At 40.6% G+C, this 26,301-nt stretch overlaps 3 protein-coding genes across 8 annotated transcripts in view; 1 reads left to right on the forward strand and 2 right to left on the reverse strand.

Annotated features, from left to right (window-relative positions):
- Positions 1–3,700, forward strand: part of tcf7 (transcription factor 7) — a 75,213-nt gene extending 71,513 nt beyond the window's left edge. For all 4 annotated transcript variants that reach the window (XM_086309278.1, XM_086309279.1, XM_086309280.1 and 1 more), the window contains one exon: positions 1,858–3,700. In XM_086309278.1, coding sequence (XP_086165404.1) covers positions 1,858–2,245 — 388 coding nt within the window. In that variant the 3' untranslated portion in view covers positions 2,246–3,700. The remainder of the gene's footprint in view (positions 1–1,857) is intronic.
- Positions 3,701–4,054: 354 nt separating this feature from the next.
- On the reverse strand, positions 4,055–12,575 carry skp1 (S-phase kinase-associated protein 1). 3 transcript variants are annotated; one of them, XM_086309283.1, is made up of 6 exons: positions 12,525–12,575; positions 11,290–11,389; positions 11,060–11,133; positions 9,520–9,663; positions 4,667–4,807; positions 4,055–4,511 (listed from the first exon to the last, which is right to left on the reverse strand). In XM_086309283.1, exons 2-6 carry the CDS (start codon positions 11,384–11,386, stop codon positions 4,476–4,478), a joined length of 492 nt encoding a protein of 163 aa, XP_086165409.1. In that variant the 5' UTR covers positions 11,387–11,389; positions 12,525–12,575; the 3' UTR covers positions 4,055–4,475. The 3 variants fall into 3 exon arrangements, with proteins under 3 accessions (XP_086165409.1, XP_086165408.1, XP_086165410.1); XM_086309282.1 differs by lacking the exon at positions 12,525–12,575 and adding an exon at positions 12,030–12,189; XM_086309284.1 differs by lacking the exon at positions 12,525–12,575 and adding an exon at positions 11,652–11,792.
- A 2,472-nt stretch (positions 12,576–15,047) lies between these two features.
- ppp2cab (protein phosphatase 2 catalytic subunit alpha b) lies at positions 15,048–25,923 on the reverse strand. The gene is made up of 7 exons (XM_086309285.1): positions 25,523–25,923; positions 17,596–17,805; positions 17,299–17,472; positions 17,101–17,190; positions 16,821–16,982; positions 16,354–16,472; positions 15,048–16,194 (listed from the first exon to the last, which is right to left on the reverse strand). The coding sequence occupies exons 1-7, from the start codon at positions 25,622–25,624 to the stop codon at positions 16,122–16,124; spliced, it is 930 nt and encodes a 309-aa protein (XP_086165411.1). The 5' UTR covers positions 25,625–25,923; the 3' UTR covers positions 15,048–16,121.
- Between the last annotated feature and the right edge of the window lie 378 nt (positions 25,924–26,301).

Genomic DNA, 26,301 nt, shown 5'->3' on the forward strand with positions numbered 1-26,301 from the left:
GCTCTGTGTGTTAAATCTTTAATCAAAGGAGTTCATTCATTCATGCTAATAGCACTAATATAATCACGGAGGCGATTTTTTAAAACTCATTTTAAAGTCGAGTGGTATTCCCTGGTTTCAGTTATCAGGATTTTGTGTGGATGAAAGGATCAACAAGGTTTATAGCCTTTGCATCAACTATAGAAGCAGACGTTCACAAGTTTAGCTTAGCATAAAGGTGCGAGAAGAGTTCAAAAAATGAAATCTTTTTAAAGATTTTAACGAGTTGCTTTATTTCACAAAAGGTCCGGTGTCCACAATTCAGATGAGAGTTATTATATTTTGTTTTTGTTTTTTCATTTCAATTTGATTTATTTGGCTTTTCTTGTTTTGGTTTAGTTTCATTTTAATAGGGATCAGTATTTGTCAGGGGTTAAATCTAAGATGCTCAGAAGAGATATGAAGATTTAGATTCCCTACTATTAATAATTATATGCATCCCTGGTCAGCTGCAACTATTCTATTGCCAAGGACCAAAATTAAAGATATTTCCTGCACAACATTGTATCAGATGTTTATCTTTATCTATTTTTTCTTTTTTCCTTTTTTTTAATTATATCTCAGTTTTTCAAACCTGGGATTAGAGCTGTACTGCTGTCATTCCTATGACATCATATTAGTGTTGCTACAGGACTGTCATTTCAACTGACCAATAGGGCTTTTCAAGCCTTTCAGGGTGGAAGGGGCTATTTTAAACTACACTATGTTAAAGCTAAATTAAAAACTTCAACTGAAAACAGAAGAAAAAATACAAAAACAAAAAGAAAACAATGTCTGACTTTTGTGTTTTCTTTTTTTTAAACTTCTCTTTATCAGATTTTATACAGTACTGTTTGAATTTTGTTTTTTAATATAGCACCAAATCACATAACAGTCGCCTCAAGACAGTAAAAACCCTACAATACTGCAGAGAAAAAACCCTAACAATCAGACTCCTCGTGAGCAAGCATTTGGTGACAGTGGGAAGGGAAAACTCCCTTTTGAAAGGAAGAAAGTTCCCTTACAGTCTGCTCTGCAATTCAGTTCTAATGTGATGCAGTCAACATTTAAATATAAATGACACAATTTCAGAATAGGGGTGCATAAAAGAAGAATGACAAACAACTCAAACAGCAGCACGCACACACAAACGAGCATAAACGGAAGAAAAATTGGTTTGTTATGGACATTCCCATGTAAGCAGGGCCCATGTCTTACACAGCTAGCATATTTAAGCTTTCCTAACTTCAAGTAGGTCATGACATCCCTCAGCCATCTCATATGGGAAGGGAACACGAGACCTTTCCAATTTTAAGGATAAGATGACGAGCTAGCAGGAAAGCAAACTTTCCCCTCATTCTCAAATCCCTGTCACTGAAGCTCTCACTATATCCTTACACATCACTGCATTTATTCATTAGTTGTCATTAAACCCCGCCTCTCTTCCACAGTGTGTTTTTTGTCCTGTCTCCGCCCCTTCACCCCTAACCAGATGGCTGCTCCTCCCTGAGCCTGGTTCACTCAGCCTGGTTTTACTACAGACTGGCGCTGTAGTAAGCCAATCTGCATCTGACACTGTTGTGATGCACATTGCGTGTCTAACAGAAACCACCCTTTCGCCATAAACGCACAGAGACTCACAATGTGCAAATGGTGGCATTTACATTGCTCTGGAACTGACCTCCTTCACGTAGAGACATCCACATACTGCTATTGTTCGCTGTGTCCATTTGTGTCCCTGCTCATTGACCTCAGTGTGAATGTTGCATCTTCACTAAAGCCTGCTGACATTTACCATCCACACTTTATTCACAGATAACTCTCTCTGACTGTTCCTAGGAGGAAAAAGAAGTGCATTCGCTACCTTCAAGGAGGAGGCTGCCCCAGCCCAACTTCTTCAGATTTAAGTGCTATAGACTCTCCCCCGTCCCCTTCTCCCGCCCGACACCGACTCTTCCAGCTCCAGCGGCCCCCCTCCCCGGGCTGCTCCCCGCCGCCCACCTCCCCTTCGGCACGTCTCCCCTTGTCTCCGCCAGCGCATGCACTCTCACACACGCGCTTAACTCCGCAGCAGTCTGCCGGCAAACGCGGGGACCTCCGCACGCTCGCAGCAAAGCACCCCCACGCACACCCGGAACTGTCCAGCAAGCAGACGCACAGCCCGTCGGTGCTGTCGGCCGCCAAGGCCGCAGGACTCTCTCTCAAAGTGCTAACAGAGACCCAGTGATGGCTGTGGTCTGCTCGCATCAACAACCCCCACACTCCTCAGCTTCCTCCAGAGCCGTTACACCCCCTCCCCCTGAGGTTCATTTGATGTTACAGAAAAAGGAGCAAGTTGAAGGCATCGATCCCTCCCCTACCCCACCCTATCCTCAGTAGGACAGTAGCTGTCTCTTAGTTCAGAGGCTGGATTCGTCAATATCTGCATTTTTACGGTCACAAAGTCCTTCTCAAAGAGATCTGTCACGTGACATTACATTAAGCTGAGGACACAAGCCAATTTGAAGGATCCAGTCACTGAACTGGTGACCAAAAATCCACCAGCTTTAGAACACATAGTAGCGAGCAATGCTAAGGTGCATGCAAAAACAAAACAATAAAAAAATGATTGCGGTTCTTTGGCTCCACCTGCTGCAGTTAAAACTCAACTGAAGTGATTATCATACTTTATGGATAAGTAACTCCATAGCGATGACAATCTGACATACTTTTACTCTTAAAGCTTCACCATCACATCCATCTCCTGGAAATGTTATCACCCATTTATAAGAACCACAAGAGGGGAGCAAGGACCAACTGCCACCCAACCTGACCAGCAGAACCTCAGATTCCAAGAGGCATGGATTCACTTTCAATAGCTGCCATTACACAGTCTGACTCTAAGTTTCCCCCTTTTTCTTCCCCAAACATTTTCATGAATACTTGTGCAGCTTCTTTGACAAAAAATATATAAATATATATTTCCAGCAGTTTTAAAAAGAAAATTCTGAAGTTCACATTACTTTTAGGCACTTTCAGGCTGTCAATCTATGGCTTCACCAACTGTTACATTGTTTGTGTTTTTGCATAATTAGTGGTATTTTTTTGTATGAATCTCATGATTTTTAAGGTCAGGCTTTCTACAGGTGGGAATCCCTCAGAAGAGTGTTATTGTCTGTTAAGTCTTGTTTTCCTTTGAACATTTTCCAGCGCAGCAGATTAAACTGAGACCAAATGGGTACTATTATATTGCATTGTGTTGTAAAGTTTTATAATTAAACTTTTATATGGTTTTGTGTAAAAAAAAATTAAAAAAAAAAAGTTTAAAAAATATTCTTTTTAAAAAAAGTTAGTTTCTACCATTTCTTAAAGCAATACATTTCTTTGTCTTGTGCAAAGTTTTTTTTGTCAAGTGTCATGGTCTTACTCTGCATTTTTACAGCTAACGTAACAGACATTTTGATTTTTTTAATAAGGCTTTAATTTTCTTTTCTGCTTAGTTTCTACTCTGTGGACAAACTAGAAGCTGAGTTTTTTTGTACAGCAATATAGTTTCCCTCCACCAGAGAGAGCTATTGTGCTAGAAGTAGTTTGCAATAGTGGCAGCACCTCAAAGATGTCCAGCATTTTATTTTATTTTTTCTTTTAAATGCCTTTGATGTGTTATTGTGTTTTTGATTGTTGTAATAAAGTGTTTTGACTATCTGGTCCACGATTCCTTGAGATTTAGACCCCCACCAACCACAACTAAAAACAAAAAGTGACAGACACCATCCATTTAATGTTTTATTTACTCCTTCAGTATGTTTGAGCATCCCAAAAACCAGCATCAGAGCTTAACTGGGAAAAGTTTTCAATTCGCTACAACAGCGCATGTGTTACCCAACGCTGCGTGATAACACAAGTACTTCAAGTCCAGGGGGACATTATGCATTTAAAAACAAAGTAATCATTCTACCTCAAACTTCACTTTTCCTATAAACGTCTCCTTGACATGGTTTCACAAAATGGACACATTTACAGAGCAAAAAGAAGAAAACAAATTCACCCTCGCATATCCATTGTCAAAAAATGCATTTTATTCATTCACTTAACCTAAAAGAAAACAATGTCAAGTTTAAAAAAAACAAACAAAAAAAAAAAAGGCAGAGCAGTTAATAACAGGGGAAATCTGAGGAGTCTTCGAATCTTTAAAAGGATACAAAGCTGTGAAACCAGGACCATTTATTTTATGTCAATACACAACGTGAGTGTGCGCAAACAGAAGAGAGCTTGGCTTTAAATTAATGACACCACACAGGCAAGTTAAAATAGTCATGCTATTATCAGAAATTAAGGAAAAGTGATGGTGGTGGGGGAGCGAGGGATGTGGCTCTAAATATACTAAATGTAAATATTAACAAGTATGAACAACGCCAGTGCAACCAGTTAGCAGAGAGAATCCTTTTCAGTGTGGTAGTGTTGGCAAGATCTTCCTCTTATTTTTCTTCACACCACTGGTTCTCTTTGCGTACCTGCGGAAGAGAGGGACAAATTAATAATCCACAAAGGTGTGGAAGGCAACTTTGTGATCACCATTTTAATCCCATCCGCAACATCCAAGTGATTTCTCATTGCTTATGAAAGTCTTTTGTTTTCTGACAGACAGCTGATGGGTTGGAATAAGTACCTGGGCTTCCTCCTCCTCTGTGAAATCATTTTTGATGTTGAAAGTCTTCCTGATCTCCTCTGGGGTTTTGCCTTTGATCATGTTGGCCACCGTCTTGCAGGTGACATCTAACAGGCCTTTGATGTCCAAATAGTTGGCGGCCTAAACAGAAACATGGAGATATGAATGAGGAGCTGCAGGAGGGAGGGAGGCGGTGAAAGAGCACACAAGGACAACTGATACCTCAGCAACACTTAGATCTCTGAACCCAACAAAGCATATTGTGTTTTGGATTTGTTATTTACACCTGAATAAAGTAAAAAGCGTATTTTGAATTACCAATCCAGTCTGATGAGGGATGATAGTTATCCCTGAAAAGCATTTATATACAATTTATTTTAAAAAACAAAACAAAAAACCCCCACACACCACACCTTTCCCATCGTCCTTAAGTAAATTACCCTGTAGAAACCATTTAGCCTTACATATGCTGAGCAGTGATTGCTTAATAAGACTTCTGCATTGATTTTCATAAGGCACAGGAGCAGCTGCTGTGCTCTTCTGAACCCCTTCCTCTCAGCCTTTGTGCTTGTAAACATATTCAAGTCACGGGGGGTGGGGTCAACTCAGGTTACTGACGCAGGACCGTCGCTTTCATTTCCACGAAGCTACAGACACACCACCCATTTATCCATCTCTTCCAGGCATTGCTAAGGTTACATTTTACATGAACCTCAACATCACTCCATGTTGTTTCACACGTTGAGAAAGGTGGAGGGGAAATTTTTTTTTAATTTTTTTATTTTTAAATGAATAAATGAGTCTTTCCAAATCCCTCCCTCTTCTAAACACAGTTGCCCAAACCACCAGACCTCCAGCTGTTGCTAAGCAACATTTGTGTCTTGCTTGAACTGGCCACTGAGCGAAATAAATAAAGTATAAGAAATAATTTTTCTAAGAAAGATGAAGCATATTAAAAGGACTACAAGAGAAAATAAACACTGTATATAGAAAGGTGCATAAAAGTGATTACAATTTAAAAAAAGAAAGAAAAAAGAAAAAAGCCACTATTTATCAACTCCAGCTGCTGACTCTGGATCAGCACTCCAGAGCCAGACCATTTCCATTTAAACCAATTCTGCTACAGCCAGTAGGATATTTCACAGACCTGTGACAGGTCCTTGTAGATTCAAGTAGATTTTGCCAACTGTGAAGTTTGAATACATAAAGAAAAATGCCATTTCCACAGCTCAACTATATGAATGCACGCCGCTCTCCCTCTCTCTCACACAGAGTACTTGGGAGACAACTATACAACACAAGCTACAACACTATAAATGCATTAATTCACATAAGTATTTGGACTTCTCAGTGTAAAGCACAACCTTAACATTTAAAACCTCAAGCAAAAAAAAATGTCAAGCCTTTCGAGACCTGTTTAGCGGGGAAAAAAAACCCCACACACAGAGTGCATGAGAAAAGCGTTTGCCTCCTGTGGTCAATACAAACAAATGTGGAATAATTCCCTTAATTGTAACGCAAAACATCAACTTTCCTTCTGCTTTGGTTTCTCTGCCTCCTGCCAGCTGAAGGTCTTGTTTTTACTGTCCGCCGCCACCACATGTCAAAAGTTGTTGGTAGGTTTGTTGAGCTTTTGACCCTAAGACCGCATCATAGTTCTGATGCGGCACCGAGAGCACTGTTGTGAAGCACAAACCCACAAACCATTAAAAAGTAGTTTCAGAGAATAGCTTGTGTTCTTTTTTTGGCCGTTTTTGGGAAAGCACCTGAACACTTACGAAACAGCGATTAAAATCACACGACATAGCATAGTGTTGTCTTTATAGCTTGTGATATCGTACCCTTTTGTCATTACGCCCAATAAAGAGAAGATAACGTTAAAAGTTGGGTGAAATCCAGTGATGGGTTTCCTGCTGAATGGTATAAGAAATCTGGAAAAGAACTGATACCCTTACTCCACCTGACTTTTAGTTAGAGTCGCACTAAACATGTGATTCCCTCTCTTGGAGGGAGGCAATTATCACAGTACTACCAAAAGCACAAACACAAAAGGAATACTGCCAAAATGACAGGCCTATATCAGTGTTAAATGTTGATTATAAAATCTACACTGCAGTCTTAATGGTGGCTGTAGCTGTAGCTCAGGTGGCAGAGCAGGTCAGCCACTAATCAGAAGGTGGGTGGTTCGATCCCAGGCTGCATGCCAAATATCCTTGGGCAAGATACTAACCCCATGTTTGCCTACTGGTGGTGGTCAGAGGGCCCGGTGGCACCAGTGTCCAGCAGCCTTGCCTCTGTCAGTGCGCCCCAGGGCAGCTGTGGCTACAATGTAGCTTGCCATCGCCAGTGTGTGAATGAATGGGTGAATGACTGAATGTAGTGTGAAGCGCTTTGGGGTCCTTAGGGACTAGAAAAGCGCTATTCAAATGCAGGCCAATAGGCTCCAGTCATTTATACCAGACCTGATAGAGGAGGACAAAGCAGGTTTTGTCAAAAATAAACCGGCACAAGATATTAGAAGGACCCTACACATTATATAGCAACTACATAAAGACAATATACCGGCTCAGTTGATACGTTTTGACAAAGAAAAAGGCCTTTGATCGAGAGAGAGAGAGAAAGGAATTTAAAAGAATATTTTCATGCTGCACAGATACGCCAGATAACATATTGGTGTAGTGATGATTATGGGGCTCGCTGGAAGGATGTGGAGCTCTCCACACTCCATGTCCCAATTCAAACAAACATAGGTATTAAAAAAGACGCCTGAATACATAACTAAAGACCAAGATAGGAACCCGATAATATCCTTTAAATTAAATATATGATATGGCACAGTAAAGGAGTTAGGAATTGGTAAAGAGCTTGGATTGCTAAAATGGGTTGCTTTCGATGAAAAATTTAGACCAGGACAACTGGACTTTGGTTTCAAAACATCACTGAGAAAGTGTGGTATGAAACGTGGAAAGAACATAAAAACAACTCAATCATTAAAGTGGAGAAAATTCATTTGGGAAAAAACTAATTTGCTTTTTTATTACACCTAAGATTAAAAATAAACGAACCAATACACAACAGTGTTGGAAGCTGATCATACACACATTTTCTAGAAATGTAGAAAAATTTCACACTTTCTGGGTCAAAATTCACTCACCTCTCTGTGATATATTAGATTATATAATTCCCAGAACTTGCCTTGTTTTGTATCTTGGATACTTTGAAGGTGCTGTACATGTAAAGACCACTACTTGGCTAAAATTCTCCTTTCTGCAGCAAAGAAGGCCATAACCAAAAACTGGCTTAAGACAGAGGCACCAGGAAAGAAGCAGTGGAGGAGGACATAAAGAAAAACAAAAACAAAAAATAAATAAAAAAGGTTGGGTGAAGTGCAGCAGCTCAGGACTCAGAGAAGGAGGATTAAGTGACAGACACATCAGTGGGATTATGTGACAGTCACTGCAAAGAAAGGGAGGGATACTTCACTGTAGCTAACTGCAGGGACACCATTGACAGGCTTGCAGTTTAACTGAGCATCTGTTAACCACTGTTTTTGTTTTCTTTTGTTTTAAAAAGGTCCTTTTTCTATTAAAACTGCTTCAATACAAATATAGACAACTCAGTAAGATTCATTTGCAATGATGTGATAATCAACCATGTGCAGGGGTTGCTGTTAAGGTTAGGTATAGGGCTGGGTATCGTCACTGATTTCTAGAATCGATTCAATTCCGATTCACAAGGTCCCGAATCGATTCGATCCACGATTCGATTTAATTCGATTCGATTCGATTCAATTTAAATCTGGGAAATTTTGACAGTCAGAAATATAATTCAGATCAGTACATTTACATATTTTTGTATCTATAAAAAGGAAGCTGACACTCGCAAGACTTTATCCAAGCTGTGAGCATCACAGCAGATGCCTTTGTGTCAAAGTAGCTGAAGATAAAACACAGAAAAACATGTAGGTGATTTTCCTGGCCTGGGATTTTATAAAAATATTCTGCAGTACATCAAAAACGAAAGAAAACCATTAATTAATGAACATTACCTCTGACGTTACAGCGGTTTTATTAGAGACACGGCTAAGCATTTTGCATTTTGAATAATTTTAAAAAGTTTAAATTTGTTCAGTATTGAACAGCAGAAATGAGGTTTTCTTTTCGGAAGAATGTAAAAGGGAAAAAAACAGCGGCCGACAGCGCTGTAAGCAACAGTAGACTTGTGTAACAAGCAAGCGAATAATGAAGAAAGCAAAACTGTTCGAGAGAGAGAGAGAGAAAGAGAGAGGGAGAGGGAGAGAGGGAGAGCTGCGCATCGCAATGGAAGCAAAACAGTAAAAGAGTAAATTCATGACGATGTTTATGTGAAGCGTTTGGATCTTCTTTTGCTGCTGGTTCGGTCAATATTGTTTGGAGAGAGATCAAACTAACAGCCTTAGAATCAGCGCATAAAGGGCGTGAACACAAAGCGCGGACCCGGATCAGCGAGCTGTCGGCTTTCAGCCCCGACTGTGAGAAAGGCGACATCTAACTGATTCTGATCCGCGGGTCACGCCCTGTGTTTAAGTCTATGTGAAGAATCCCTGTACCTGCTCTCATTTACTGTTTGGTGGTTCTTGAAATTTTGTGAGATGTCACCAGAGATTCTGGCATTTCGGACAAAATAAATTTATATTAAAAAATCGATTCAGGATTTTAATGAATCGATTTTACGTTATCCAAGCCAGAATCGATTTTAATCGATGAATCGATTATAAAAACCCACCCCTAGTTAGGTATAGGGCAAGGTTTTGCTTACACCTGTTAGTTGTAGTTCAATCCAAAGAAAATGCAAAATAATTCAAGTATGTTTACCAGAATGAGTTCAAACAAGGTGCCTTGGTCCACTTTGAGGAACTCCTGATCCCATACAGGGATGTCATCTGTCCTTTTCTCCTTGTTCTCATCGTCCTCAGGAGGAGGGGGGTCATCTTTGTGATGAGTGCACCACTGAATCACCTGAAAAAGAAAGACAGACAATAACAAATAAACATGTGGTTTTAACCAAGGTAACCCATTATGCACAGCACCCATCAGCTGTTTAAACTGCCCATAAAAGGTTTGAATACCAAAATTAAATGGCAATTCTTTGCCACAAATTAGGATCAATTCACACAGATTCCAGGTCGTTACCTCCTTGTAAGAAAGTGTAGGAATGAGAGTAGTAAGGAGAAAAAATATATATAAAAATCAGGACTTCTCGGTTGCCAAAATTGTGATTAGATGATTTGCTGGCATGAAAATAAAAAGGTAAAACTGAGGATGAGAAACGATCGCATTTTGTCCATTTTTCCAGGTCCACCTCAAAACTTTGATGTTCAGATTTTGTTGAAACTCTGAACCACATCTGAGCCCATTACGCTCAGAAAATACATCAGCAGCTCTTTCCAGCTATAACACTGTTACACTGTCCAGCTATAACACAAGTTTCCTAGATTATTACAATGTGCTTCTAAGATGTGTTTTGATTGACTGGCACAGAAGATCATTTCAGCTTATTCTTTCAGCTTTAGCCTGGCAGTGCTAAAATGTTAAAACTATAAGTGGAAGACAACCAAACCCAATTCAAATTCTTAGGCGAGCTTACCCGCAGGACACAAAGTACCACTCTTTGCCACTTACGAGCTCTGCTTAGACCCTCTCACCATATACAAAAGTCTACATCATCTTCGAGGACACCATCACAGGCTAGAAGCTAGCGCTTTCATTTACATTTGCCTCCCAACTACAACCACGAGCAAAGCCCAAAAATTCAAGGCACACAGATTCTATGGCCTCTTCTTCCAAATTCTTTTTTAGATTAGCAAATGATTATATGGCCAAACAATTTCTGCCAACCCTGACCACCTAAAGCCATGAGAGGTAGCTTTAACACTGCTTTCTTCGGACATTTATTCATTTTAAATCTGTGGACCAGTGTTTACTTGCTTTACCAAAGAAAGTCATTCACTCCCCCTCTCAAATTTTCATCGTCCTTATCAATCGGAACCTTTGTGTCAGGCCACACAACAGGCTGGGGTTCCATCTTAAACTTTGGTAAATATAATTTGCCTATGTATGGGAAATTAGTGTGTACCAAGTAGGTCTGCTGATAAAGCAGCTCATTCATCACTTGCTCATATTATAATAAACTAAGGTTGTAAGAAAACTCCAGGGCATTTGCCTCACAACATACACCATTTGGGAAGCATGGATCTAAAACATAACCTTCTCCAGAGCAGGTGAGATGAACGCCATTAGTTAATAGCATCTCAGGAAGCAAGGAATCAACCCCTCCCACATCCAACAAAACACCACCCACAGTCTGTGTGTGAACAAAAAACCCACTGGACACTTCAATATGAGCATTCTGTACCTTCTTGAGGATGGCAGCATTCACGTTAGGAAGGGGAACGGGATCATCATCTCCTTCATCATCCATTCCCAAATCTGTCAAAAGATTCAAACATTACACATTTGTAGCCTATGTCCATATTATGGTTTAATTAAATGAAGTATAAACCCTATATTTGTTAACTGCGGGGTGTCCTATTTATGGCAGTTGTGACTTGATAACCAAAACGTTTACCGTGATTCAACACTTACCTTCAAGCATGGTCTTAATGGTGACAGACTGTTTGGCTATCTCAACGTCCACCTCGAAGATTTCCCCATCAGAACTCTGTAGTTTTATTGTGGGCATTATCTATAAGGCAACACGTTAAGATATTAAAAGCCTGTGCAAGGAGACAACACTTCTGAAAAAACAAACTTACGAACCTTAGTAGTGAACACGCATTAGCATCTGCTATTCTACGTCTGGGAGTTAATGTGTCAGCTATCGCAAAAAAGATCGTTTACATGATTATTAGTCGAATACGGTAATAATATCCCACTAAATAAATAACTAAAAATTACCTGTGCGGACCTTAGTATTAGACAAACTCAAAACAAACGTTAAAGCTTACCTCGAGCTAACCAACGATTAGCTACCGACGACACGGGCTAAACAGCGGCAATGCTAGTCGAGCAGCTACCTTTTATTTGAATACAGTTTATAGACAACTGAAGCTGTTGCGTGTTATTACTTAAAACACATAAAAGTTGTCTTCGCTGCTTTTTGCTCAACCATAATATTTTAATATTATCGGTTAAAATTTAGGCTAACCAGGAAGCTAGCGTTACCATGCACAATGTTATAGCTAAGCTAACGCCTAATGTCGACGTTAGTTGAGGCCTCTTAGCAGCCACAGCGAGGCTCTTCAAATAAAGACACAAGCAAAATTAAACAAAGAGCAGTTCATCCCAAGCTGCAAAACTCAACCTGGGCTAACTAAGCTACGTACCGTGACTGTTTTAACGCTAATCCAGAGGTCAATTTCCTCTGTAGTCAGCAGCAGCACCCGACAGACGCGCAAACACAGACAACCGGTGGTAGTCCCTGGACCAACCTAAGAGCCTGAGCCTGCCTTCCGGCGACTAATACGCCTTTTTTCCTCGTAGTGGAGGGGTTAAGTATGGGCTCAAATTATCCACCCTTCTTTGACTGGTAATCTCAGGGTCCTTCTGCCTTTGGTATTCTGAAATATCCCAAGTCTCTTAAATTATTCCAAGATATATGTATAAGTATAATGTGATAGGCATGTTAGGTTTGCATACTTTCCCCCCGTATATTAGCATAGAACAGGATAGCCCTTTATTGTCATTGTACGTGTACAACGAAATTGTGGGTGCTCCACACCAACTGTGGCGGACAGCAAGAATAAAAAGCAAACAGAAGAAATATATACAGCCAAGAGGGAATGTATACAAAACAATATACAATATACAAAACAACTCACACATTAGAGAGATAGTGTTTGTTGACAGCCCGAAAGACCCAGGGGAAGAAGCTGTTTGTGAGTCTGGAGGTGTGGCCTCCACTGATCTGAGGCACCGACCAGAGGCCAGCAGGTCAAACAGGTGGTGAGCGGGGTGCAAGGGGTCACCTGTCTTGGTTTTCCTTAGACAGGAGGACCTAGTGATGGTCTCCAGGGGTGGAGACCATCCAATTATATTTTGGGTGGTGTTAATTACCCTCTGGGCAGCCTGTTCTCAGTTGTGGCCTCTGCCTACCCAGGCAGTAGGAGAGCACGCTCTCCACTGAGGAGCGGTAGAAAGCCAGCAGCAGCTTCTGCTGCAGGTTATCCTGGCTAAGGACAAGGAGGAAGTGCAGCCACTGCTGGGCCTTCCTTACCAGGATGTTGGTGTTGTGGCTGTAGGTGAGATCAGCAGAGATGTGGGTGCCCAGAAACCTGAAGATGAAGACAGAGTCAACCTGTTCTCCATTTATAATGAGAGGGTAGTGGACTTGTCTGTGCCTCCTGAAGTCCATTATGAGTTCTTTTCTTTTAAGGACTTTCAGCTTCAGGTTATTTTCTGACCACCAGCAGGACAAGTGGTGGTCTCAAACTGAGCAAAGAAGGTGTTGAGCTCCTCTGCAAGTTTGAGGCTGCTGTTAAGGGTTGGAAGGCTCTGGCCATGTAGTTGGCGAGGGCTTGGATGCCTCTCCACGCCTGGTGGGGGTTGTTAAAGCGTACATTGGCCCACTTTAATGCTGTCCTACCTTTTCTAGACTGTTTTTTACTAAGACAGTCTAGCAAAGTCTCAAACATTTGAGATGTTTAACATTGCTGTGTAATTATAATCTTTTTCTTCTGGTTGTTCCCTTTAACAATCTGCTGAGCATCATCTCAATCATCACCCCAGTATCCTGTCCTGTCAGAAAAACCCTCTGCTTTTCTTCCTTGTCTGTGGTCTTGCTCTTCTGCTGCTGCCTGGGAGCTCCCTATTCATCATGCTTTGTCCTGTATATCAACTCTGTCTTCTCTGCACATGTCCAAAAAATCTCAGCTTCGCCTCTCTAACTTTATCTCCAAACTGCTCAACCTAAACTGTCCCTGTGCTATACCAATTTCTAATCCTGTCCATCCTGCTCACTCCCAAATAAAAAATCTGAACATCTTCGGCTCTGCCACCTCCAGCTAAGCCTCCTCTCTTGTTTGGGGTCACTGTTTCCATATCATATAACCACCTGCTCCCCCTTGTGCACTCTTTTCTTCACTGTCCGTTGTTTTGGATGGTCGACCGTTATACCTGTCCCCCCTGGATAAGCAGAAAAGAATGGATTGATGGATGTATAGCGCTACATACTATTCTAATCAGTTCAGCTATATTGTTATAGTTTGTGTTTAACCCAGTTATTATAACAAAGAAATTTCTCAGCTTTTGAAGCTAAAAGCATGCCTCATCGTTTCGAACACGACAGGAAGGTTAATCATTTCAATGACTTTAATTGTTTATAAATCAGTGCAATAAATTCTGTTATTCTAAATGCTATCTTAAATATAAAGATATTCACGAATATAAGATTCACTTGGGATAGATTATATTAAATAAGCCTTGTTTCATACAGTAATTTCCAAATTATATCCCTGCATGTGGTGTTTATCAAACCGCAGCGTTTATTGTAGTATTTAGAGCTACCATTGGATGGCGCTTTTCCCCTATTACGGATCCTCTCAAGCGGTTTCCATGGTGCGCTCAAGTGTTCATTGAAAGTCATCCTTGAATTGATGCCACTTAATTTCAAAATAGTAAGTCATCACAGCACTTTAGCTGCAGTAGGACACAAAAAAAATTCACAGTGGGTGTTATGACAGCTAAAAACTTTAATTTAAAAAATAAAAAGTCAGATACAGTCAACATTTTAATAAATTGTAATGTATTAGTTCTATAAGCATCCAAGTTCATAAAAGATCACTTATCTTTGGGGATATTAATGTTCTTTGAGGTTTCACCTCATAATTTGTGGAGTGGTCTAGGAGCAATCACCTGCTTCAGAATGTGAACAAGACCAGAAAGATGGTGCTTGACTTCAGAAAGGAAGAGGACAGCTCCACTGCCGGTACTCACCCTGTTAATGTGGTTGAGGAGTGCAGGTACCTGGGCTTCTACATAGACAACAGGTTGTATACCAGAATGAGAAGGGCAAGCTTGGTTTCCTCAAAAATCAATGGATGCAGCAAAGTAATGAAGACTTTTTATCACTGAGATGTAGTGACTGATGTTCCCTGTACTGTGGTTGGCTGGGGGAGGAGCAGCTTTAGAGCTGAGATACCAACTGAGTAAATTAACTGCCTAGCAAGGATAGCTCTGTGATTAGCAGCAAACTGGACACTTTTGAAGCACTGGTGGAGAGCAAACCATCATGGTGGATCCTGACCACCTTCTCTAACAGTCTGTTTCAGCTCTGCTGAGACAAGGACAGCCATCGGAAGTCTTAACCACATGCTATCACCTTCTATAAAACAGTGATATCTGGCTGAGAGGCATCTGCCAGATTTTATTATTGGCTTTGCATCATCACTTAAATTGCTATAACAAAAAATAATTCCCCAAATATGAGATAAAGTACTTATCATCATAAGTAAAACACTTCTAATTAGCATTCCTAAGAGATAAAAGATTTAAAAAAAAAAATAACTGGGTGCTCACGTTCATACTTGAAATCCATCGCTGGGAAAATGCAAAATTGTGGTAAATGTTGGCATCAATGTACATTGAAATTTAATCCCAGGACAATGCAAGGACAGTGTAATTCAAACCATAACATTGTTTTATATGAGGACAAACAAACAAGCAAAAACACAAGAGCATATTCACATCAAGAAGCCACCTTCGTCTTTATTAATAAAATTGTTTGGTTAATACAGATGCTGTAGCTCAGAGGGAGTCAGTGAGCTGAAGTGGATGAACACTCCATGTAATCTTAAACACCAAGCTGTGTGACTGCAAAAAACAAAACAAAACAAAGCAAAAAAAAATAATTAATTAAAAAAAACAAGAACAAGAAACCTTGTGTAGAGCTTGGGTTGGGAAGAAGAAGAAAAAGGGAAAAAAACAAACAAACATCTGTAGTGTGAAATCTTTTCCATATTTTGACATATGTTACATTTCTTTTCATTTACAAAAGTGCAAACAGATCACGTTCAGATCTACTCAATATAAGCCATGGCGCGTGGGACTCAAACAGCCGCATTCAGAGTAGCAAAATTTATGTCTTGGACCTCGGTGCCATCAGTCCAGCTACACAGTAACAGGAAAGGGAATTTAAACATTTCTGTTTTGTTTTTTTCCATATAATGGGAAGATTCGCAATACAAGTCCTCGGCAATGGATATTGTTATGATTATGGCACACACTTTTTGGTCCATCCTCAGACACGGACATTGTTTTTTGCTAAATGCTTAAATAGTTGTTTTTTTCGTGTGTGTTGATATACAATGTGTACCGGTGTGCCTCCTGCTCCACCCCAAGTCTCTCACCCTCCCAGTTCATGTTGTCATCAGTTGAAAGTCATACTGTACAAATGTCAAAGGGCAATCAATAATCAGAGTTTACAGGAAGTAGTCTGGGGTGCGGCGAGTGACGTGGGGCTCCCCTCTGCGAGGCGCTGGATCAAACTGCAAGCTGGGTAGAAGGAGTAGAAAGAATAAATACGATTTGTTAACCACTATATGTTTTATATACAATTACAGCTGGGTCCCAAAGCTACCAGAATGCATCGTGCCTTAGACTTTACAGGGTTTAAAATAAAACCTAAAGGATTTAGGACTTTTCGGTACTTACAAAGAGTATTTTAGGGTGTCGTCTAGTTCCATGATTGCCGCCTGGTTGCCGCAGCGGTAGCAGTAGTTGGGAGCGCTAAATATTGTCACCACGTTCCTCTCGTGGCACCAGTTGTAACCCTGAGGGAGGCAGATGCATTATTCACTGGAAATGTATAATTCAGAATAAACTGCAACTCTAATGCAAATCTAAAACTGAACTCGCCCTTGAACTCTGTATGACTGGTTGATGGTGATATAACCATTTTGTCCCGATGTTCTCTGTAGCAGCGAGGCTTTCAACTCCATTTTTTGTACGGTTAGTGCACTTCCAAAGGTTGGAGGAGCTATTTATCGTAACGGCTCTTTGTTGCAGTTAAATTCATATTAGCGTGCTGACTGCCGGTTGGAATCAAGCCGTCTTTCCTGAGCTTATTCACCCCTCAGCAGCAGATGGATTATTTGTATGCAAATGAGCCAGTGACATACCTCCATAACCAGCTGGTGGGCACGGGACACCAATGTGAGGCGGTTGGCGTGGTTGAAAGTCTCCGAAATGTCCTGACCGAATGTGTAGCCGGCTCCTCGCGGAGAGATGCCCCAGCCACCGCGGTCATCCGGGTCCGACCACAGCAGGTCACACATGGGACCCTACAGGAGACAAGGAGGAAACAAATTGGTTTATGGGCTGGATGGACTTAAACAGCCACTCTTATTAGCTCAATTTAGCTTTCAAATATTATAGATGTATTTAAAATGTCATTGTTACCTCATGTGGCACTTCCTGTAAACGGTCCAATGCCCTAATATGATCCAGTGTATCTATGGATGGTGACAGGCCTCCATGAAGGCAGAAAATCTAGAGGGAGAGGAAGGAAACATGAATCTAATTAATATTTCCTCTACTAATGTTTGATTCTTTCAGAACATTACGCTTACATATGTGAAACCGAGTTTATATTCTTACCTGAGAGTCTACCAAGGCAGTGAGGGGCAGGTAATCGAACAGGTCTGTGAAGTACTTCCAAACATTGGCGTTACCATATTTCCGTAGACACTCGTCATAGAAGCCATACACTTGCGTGATCTGTCTGCTCTCGTGATTCCCTCTGAGGATTGTGATGCGCTCTTGGAAGCGAACCTGAGGAAAAAAAAAAAAATAGCAGAGAAAAGATCTGAATGTTATTTTTTTATTCTCATTCAAATAAATAAATGAATACATTTCAGGTTTAGACAAAGTCAAATGTCAGAACATATCACATACCTTTAGTGCTACTAGTAAAGTGACGGTTTCTACAGAGTAGTACCCTCTGTCCACGTAATCTCCCATGAACAAGTAGTTTGTGTCTGGAGACTTCCCTCCGATCTTGAACAGCTCCATGAGGTCATGAAACTGGCCGTGCACGTCTCCGCACACAGTCACCGGACATCTCACCTCTTGAACGTTTGACTCCTTTGTCAGGATCTCCTTTGCCTGGTTGGAAAAAAGAAATAATTCAATAAATAAATCTGCCTGGTTCAGGGTTTGAAAAACAAATGATCCCCACTACCGAAACATGCCAAAAATGTACAAGTCTGAAATACCAAAAGGCAGCTGGGACAAAGCAACAATGGCCTAAGAACATTTTAAGTTTTATTCATCTAAACCTGCCACTGATTAGTTCCAACACAGAGGAAGTCATGTGATCCGTTAATCACATGCACAATACAATGTAATTTCCAGGGTCATTCTTTGTTCTTTATTTGAGAGCTGGACAATTTCCTGACATCCCCACTCCCCAATTTCCACATCAGCCTCCGGGGAATCCATTAAGATGCTACACAGTGATTATAGCATAAACCGAAACACCACCACCAGAAGCTCTCTATGGATGTAAGCCTCTAAAATGCGTGTGTGTGTGTGTGTGTCTGTCTTTTATTAGTTTCCTGCAGGTCTGGCTTGCAGTGCTTGGAATTGCAGCTCTGGCTGCACTGCAACATTTCCCAAAAAAATCAATTAGTGTGATGCTCCACAACCCAAAAAAAAAAAAATGATTGGAGACTGGCTGCTGCCACTTCTGGATGGAAAAACACTTGGTTTGCTCTGATTATTCATTTAAGAGGACTCAACCAAAGCCAAAAGTGCTGTAGCAATGTAACATGACCGCTACAGCTAAAAGTAGATGCGATGAGAAATGTTATTCTTAGACATAGTTCAATCGACTCAGAATTTACCGTGAAGCAGTCGAAAACCTGCCGAGCGTGAGTCACTGTGTGGCCTACAGCTAATGCTTCTGGGGGTGGAAAAAAAATAGGATACTGCTGTCTCATTCAATGCACACAGGAAAAATACACACCAAAAACCTGAAGCTGATATTTTATTTGAACAACCACTTTTTGGAGCCTCTCAGTTCAGAGCAGGGTTTTCTTTGGGGGGGAGGGGGTAGAAATGTGTATTTTTTTCCAGCTTAAAAATATACCCTGGCATTCTGTGAATCATTTTCACCAGCCAGCTGCCTGCTTGTTATGCGGTCTTTAGCTGCAGTTGCCAGATTAAAACAAAACAATAGGAGAACACTTTAAACAGCATCAATACTAAATCTGGACACCCACAACAAGCCCCGTTCCTGGAGTCAGTCTAACGTGGCTCTCTTCCAGCCACGAAAGCCTAATGTTTTGTCAACGACGCAATCTGAGCAGCCGTGCATACTGTCCCCTTTAAACAACAGGGTGAGAGAGAGAATCGACAGAGTCAGAGTGCTATAGCTGGCCTGTCAACAGCAGATGGGACAAACTCAGAGTCAAAAGGACAGAGTTGCATCGCCGCACAATGCTGACCTATATAAAGCACGCCCCTCCACGTGCCCATACTGCCATGAGGCAGGAGGCTTTTCAGTGACTGGGCTTAGCTTGGCAGGCTGACCGCTGTTTCTGCCTTTAAAGCAATTGAGCTGCTAAGCCCAAGAGAATATTCTCGATGTCTGCATTAAAGTCAAACAGCGATAAGTTTTCATCCCAATCTCACGCCAACCCTTATTAGTGGCGTGAGGGGAAATAAACAAGCAAACAAACACGCACTTTAAGTAGGCCAGGTCAGGCTGTCTGGGATCCTCTTTACTTTTCACCGCTCTGCACTCAACTTCTTCATTTCCTTTGCTCACAGTTTCAGTTTAATTAAGCACAACATGCAATTCAAACACTGTATAACTGGAGAAGAGCTAAAAAGACTAAATTAGTCTCGCAAAATCACGCAACAGTGATAGGAATCTAAACAGTTTTTTGTTATTGAGCACAATGACTACTATTCACTTTCCCAATAAGGCAGATGAGAAATATAAATTCAATAAAGAAATAAAATGTGTTATTTCCTCAGCCTTGAGGTTATCCACCATGTCTGAGGAACTCTCCAGCTAAAATAGTTTCAATAAAAACGGCAACTGCACACAGATAAAATAAATTAGACTTTTACGACTATATTTTTTTTACTCAGAAGCAACCAAAACAAGTATTTCAATAAGGTAAATAATACAAAAAAGATAGAAGCACAATTAAATATGAGCAAATAAAGTTCAACAAAACAAATGAACTCTTTCCCGCAAAGAGACGGAATTTGACGAGCTCCTCTGTACGCTTCATGACGAGTTTTGACATCTCATTATTTCTCAATAAAGATGTGGTTTGATAACCTTTAAAAGAGTTTCTGGGTTTTTCCAACAGTAGCTGCATAGGCAGAGATGCAAACCCAGTCATTTTGTTCTATAACCAGGCCTCAAATACGTCAGGCACAGCTCAGTTAAGAAAAGAGCTACGAGGACTGTTATCTACCGACACATCAAGGTTTTCCACTGAGTACATACACAATGAAATGTGAGGAAATCACAAAAAGATATGTGAGCCTTTGGCTTCGTATTTGTGACCGACCCACGAGCGTCTGCATCCATCCATTTATCATTTGAACGCTCTTAACAAGTTTTTGGGTGTAACATTTGATCTTCGGCTCTGTAACCTTACACTAAAGTCGATGTGTAATGTGTTCAGTGACGTATCAGGTGTCACCTCTGCGTCCCAGATTGGGTAAACTGATAACTTGATTAATGTAATGTGCTTTCTCTTTATAGCTTTATGCACAAAAAAGGGGTGGGGTGCCTGTCAATATCCTTCACAAAATGTCACTTTTATCACCTGGGATTAACTTCCGATTAAATATTACATAAACTGGAGAAGGTAAATCAATACAGTGTGACCTGATGTTAGGACTTTTCACTTCTCGAAATTTGAGATCGGATTTAGTGAAATCCACAAAACAGTGTGTGAGGCAACTGTTTATCCACGAGATGTCCAGTAACAGTATGTACTCTGGAAAGCTGTGATTGTGAAAAAGGATGACCGCACTGATTACTCAAGCACCTCGTCCAAAGTACAGATCACACCTGCCACAGAGAGCAAACTCTGCTCAGATTACGACTGCACTCAAGGCGCAGGACGGCCTGCGTTCAACAAAGTGCTTATTCAAGAGCCCCGACATGAAGTCAGCAGTTTTGGTCAGCTAAATCAGCCCATCAGTGTGGAAGAACCAGCCAAAGGCTCACCTGCAGACAGCTTCAGGTGAAATAAATCTGACAGCTCTGCAAGACTGTAACCACAAGCAATGACCTCACTCCTGATTTATGGTAGCTGAATGTTATGCATACTGCCAACCTCACCGAGTGAAACCACTGTAAAAATAATTAACACGAGCAGCAGACAAATGGTGGCAGGTTATGTCTGATTTCATCAGCATTTCTGCTATGACAGTATGAATTTTGATGACATGTATTTCACAACTCATTTTGCCTTGGATGCACTCAAAGACCACCGAGCAAACATCCATTTCTGATGTTTTTTTAATGAGTCAACCAGAGATACAAAAAAAGGTCAAGCAGATGACATCAGTTCTAACAAGTGGGTCAACTGCAGCAATGTGACCAAATTATTGCATCACTGTGGCACACTTTAGAGGTCTCTACACACCTGCGTCATTGCATTTCTTATCTACCCTTCAAGATGGTTCACCCAACGCAAGATTCAAGATGAAGTAGACCAAGTTAACATGTTTCGAAAGATAAGAAAATGACTGTGGCTGACTGCAGCCAAAATACCAAAAAACACACGCTATACAAATATGGCTTAAATGAAGTAGAAACAAAGTAGCACAAAAAGATGAAGGAGAACAAATAAATAGAATAGAAAAAAAAGAGGCCAATCCAAAAAATATATAAATCTACATATAATACAATAAGGAGCTTACAATATTACACACAGAAACCATCTCTGGATGATTATGTAACCCTTTAATAGGTTTATTTTTGGCCAAAGGAAAAAGCAGAAGGTCACAAAAAGGTTAACTCTCCCCATCTGTGACACATTATTCATTTAATCACATTTTCTCTGCATAATTGACGGCAACATCAAACCAGTATCCAGTAAGCAGACCCCAGTCTGCAGTCACCTAATTCAAACCTGGCTCAGTGCTAAATTGTCAAACCAATGATCTTACTTCTGTGAAACAAACAACTTTTGCAACAACATCCAGACTCTTAAGAGTGAGGAGCCTACGATAATGCAAACTGGGGAAAAAATTAAAATCGCAATTAATCACGTTAAACAGAGGAACACTTCAAAGCATTGCCTCTCAGCACACTGACACCAGGCTGAGGCTCTGGTATGACCGGCCTTCTTGTGAGACAACTGGAAGGGCAGATTACACAGCACATCTCATTCCTCTGCACCCACACGCATCCCCAAAACAAACACGGCCTCTATCTGAGTCACAATGAACAGTGTTATCCTGAGTCACACACTCTGATCCCCTTAGCAACAAAGGCTTTCACAGTGTTAGTGATGCAACTCACAATCAATCATATCCTCGGCTATTTTTAAAATCCGGGAGGATGTTGTGTGGGAGCCTTCTGCTGAATGTATAAACAACATTCACTGGGTGGGAGGGGTGGATGGACAGATACAAGTAGACAGTGTGGAGAAACTGGGCTCCTGACAATGATACAGCCCCCCACCCACCCACCCTCAGCTGCTTTAATGGCATCTTTGCTCCATTAGGAAGGAAACAGGAAAGAGGAACGCTGCATCATTTGTGCAGCTCTTCCATCTACAGCACATGTGCTGTATCGCAGATGTATCACTCAATTATTAGCCGTTTGCTGATATACCAATATCAGTATTTATTACAGATGATATATAGAGATTTAAAAGGTAAAGAGGAGGCAGGAGAAACACCCTTCAACCATGTTATAAGTGTTGATGTGGCAGCCTGCAACTCCCCTGTCAGCAACACGTGCTTGCAATGCCACAAACATGACAGCTGGCTGAGTCTGGCGGACAGTACACGGGCAATTTATGACTTATTATGACAAGTAAACAAACTGAATTATCATAATATCTCAGTAAGGATTTATTTAAAGGAAAATCTTCAGTTACAGTTGGAGAAATCATTTTTTGTGTGTCTGTAAAGAAAAGACTTGCTGAGATATCACATTTTAAATCCCTGAATATTGTCATCACTCTCAAAAATCCTATATCAGTCGGGATCTAATGTGCTGTGCCAGTATAGCTGTATTAACAAGTGTTCGCAAGATCCGTCTGTCTTTGAGATAGTTCAACATACAGAAAAAAAACTATGTGCTAAATAAAAGAGGCTAGTATAAACAATCCCTGTGTGCTTTCCAACTAACTCCATTAATAAAAAGGCCAATTTATATGCCCAGCTAAGCACTGACCACCACCACCACCATCCCTCTAAGCCCTATGGAAAGGATCCCGTCCCTTTTTGGGATCCTGATACACAGTGTAATGAGCATTTAAAATTACTGGGACTCAAATGGAAACAAATATTGGGATTAACGTTCCACTTGAGAATACCAGACCTTTAAACTTCAGCACACAGAACTCCAAACATGGTAGCAGCATAAAAAGAAAAACAGACTCTGAAGACTGTCCAAAAAGAAAAGAAAAAAAGAAAAGAAAAAGCCTCTTCTGTCAGCATAAAGCCTAACAGCAAATTTATAATATTCACTATATACGCTGTCAAGTTATGGTGTCAGTCACTTGACTTCTGACACATAAATCTAACAATCAGAGGACAGGGTGTCAATTCTCCAGCAGGGGGAAGCCTAAAAATGGACCATGACCCAAGGCAGCAACAATATATAGCACGCTTTGGGCAAGAGAGCTTTCTAGAAACAGAAATCCTAGACAGATCAAGATCAGGATTAAAAAGCACAAAAAACAAATCCAAAACCCAAACAAAAAGAGTATTAATTAAAACAATCTGAGGAGAGAACAGTGGTAAAATGTTTAAGAGTAAATGCTCCTTTACAACCAGACATCCAGAGCCGGAAATCAGCACAGAGCAGGGAGATTGGGGTTAAGCTCAGCTCAGACCACAAAATCAAATGGCCAGTTATCAACCAAAGCAGAAGCATATGGGCATAACAACACTCATAACAAGTTAATTAAGGTTAGTTTAAAAAAAAAAAAAAAAATTATAATAGTAAAGGAAGGAACCACCTTACACCAGCTTAAAGGTCAACTTCACACTGTGATGATAACATCAAAGGTCAGCGTCTGAGGGAAATTACCATCAAGTCATTTTTCAGCTATTTTTAACTAATTCTATGTTTCCAAAGCAGTGATGCAAAAAAATAGAGCAAAGGACTAAGGAACTCAAATTGAAAATTACAATTCAGGCCAGGCATCACTTTCATCCATTAGGTCATGTTTAAGTTTGAAAACCGCCCACATTATTGCCTCGAACAAGTCATCCTCTCCATTTATAGACATGAGTAAACAGAAGGTAGATAATGGACTCAGTTTCCTGACTACCTGTGAGAGCTGCTGAGGGGCAAAAAAAAAAGCACCACACACACAATCAGCTGGCAGTTTATTAGGCACATCTAATTAAAAACTAACAAGATTATTACTTTGATGGCACGATGTTTGTGGAAATTGCCTTGATTAAGACTTGCGGTGTTTTAGGAGACTGCAGTGTCTGCTGTTGCTGAATTGTGCCGAATTACAGGAGGCGTTTCTCTCATTTAGACTAGCCCTCATTCAGGGTGTTTCTTGGCTTAAAGGATTTTTATTGTCATTCTAACATTTGATGTGAAACAAAGTTTTGCACTCAGCGAACAAGAATGAGAACACCTAAGAACAACGCATACAGAACCAAAGGAGCAGGAAATACATTTGCATTGTAATTTAGCATAAATAAGAAGTGGTGGACAGTGCAGAGCCCAGTGGTTTCTCATGTTTGTTATCTTTGGCTGGGAGCAGCAGAGACTATAGAGCACATTTAGGGCACTGATGGGGCTTTGGCTACATAAACAAACATTATTCATCCACATGTAGTGAAGGTAAACAGACTGTGTTACCTTAATTAACAAGTCTGAGCAATATGCTATTTTTTTTGGTCATTGGATAACCAAAAATGTATTTTAAGCTCGACTAAACTAAGCCCCACTTAGAAATAACTTGTTATAATTGGAGGGCCAAATGTCTTAAGTAGGTGCCAACTTTCTTTTTCTTTTTTTATTGCAGGAAAAAAACCCTCCTCGATATAAATTGACTGGCTGGATTTATTACCCTGTGCCGAGAGCTACACAGTAAGCTTTTCCTCACCTTTTCATTGCTCCAAGTGGCTGCACCTAAACTGGATACAATAAACCTTAATAGGCTAAATAAAAGGAGCCCAAAAGCCTGACTTTCTCACAAGAAATCAACTTTATCTCTTTCCATTTTGATGCCAGCTGGCCACATTTTTCTTTTACTATTTTCTAACAGCTTCCATACATAAATACTGAGGCAGAGCACTTCCACTCAGTAGCACGGCTAAGAGATGCTGCAGTCACTGTCAGTGTGAATGAGAAGGGCTGTAAATGTGGTATGTGACTTGAATTCAAAGCTTGTGGGTCATTCTAGCTGCCCGGTAAAGCACCAAGAAGCCCGAAAACTACCACATGTAATTTCTTATTTAGCGGTGTAAAGCTGTTTAAACAGAACAGAAGTCTGGGGCAACTCGTAATGATTGTCAAATCCATGCACAACGCAGTGAAATGTACACGATAGACGCCATTTTAAGAATGTCTGGAAGGCGGCGGTGAGGAGGGAGAAGACGTTAGCAATAAGTTAAGGGAGGGAATTAAAAAATAAAATCTTACCTTTTCACATAGTGTTTTTACTTGTCCCTCGGACAGCTGCTTGCATTCATTGAGCTGCTCGATCCACTGATCCAGTTCTTTCGTAAACGCCTTTTCGTCCATTTCTGTGTGTTTTCGGGTTTGCTGCAGTTTGTCACGTTAGCTAATTCGGGTTAGGAGACGACTCTCCCAGAGGTTACCGTCTCTCGAGGGCTTACAAAATGGCCACAGTAGAAGCTAATCACTCTCTTACTAATAGGCGCATGTATCGCTAACTGCCAGATCACTGTGATGATTTGACTGAATTGAAACTGGGAGAGGGAGGGAGAGGTGACAGTTAAGGATCCACCCTTGTCGAGCCGCTGGCGAGCAAATAACAAACTTCCGGTTGTGCTTCGAAATAAAACCTTCTCGGCGGACAAGTTCTGAAATACACCCTTACCTAAAAGAAAAAAATAAGAAGAAGAACTTGCTAGGCTTAAACATAACAACAATGCAACTAGAAAAAAACTAGCATCCGGCAAATAATCGAAAAAAATAATAAGAGTCTTTAATTGACCACCTTTTACAACTTTTCTACGTATGTAAATTTTAATTTTATGTAAACAGCTCAAGTAAACATGGTCTGAATAAATTTCTGCCACACTCTGAAACTTACACAGTGACAAAGGTTGGTAAATATACATAACATATATCCCAGAATGTCGTCTATTATGGTAGATGTTTGAGGATATATTATTTTTATGATGATTGTTATTATTATGTGAAGATTGCGTCAGACTAGGGTATTGTTGAAAAAT

The sequence above is a fragment of the Aulonocara sp. 'chitande type north' Nkhata Bay genome, linkage group LG10 (genome assembly GCF_057382095.1).
Source record: "Aulonocara sp. 'chitande type north' Nkhata Bay isolate Kocher_YH1m ecotype deep benthic linkage group LG10, A_spYH_male_GT1.1, whole genome shotgun sequence".
Taxonomy (NCBI): domain Eukaryota; kingdom Metazoa; phylum Chordata; class Actinopteri; order Cichliformes; family Cichlidae; genus Aulonocara; species Aulonocara sp. 'chitande type north' Nkhata Bay.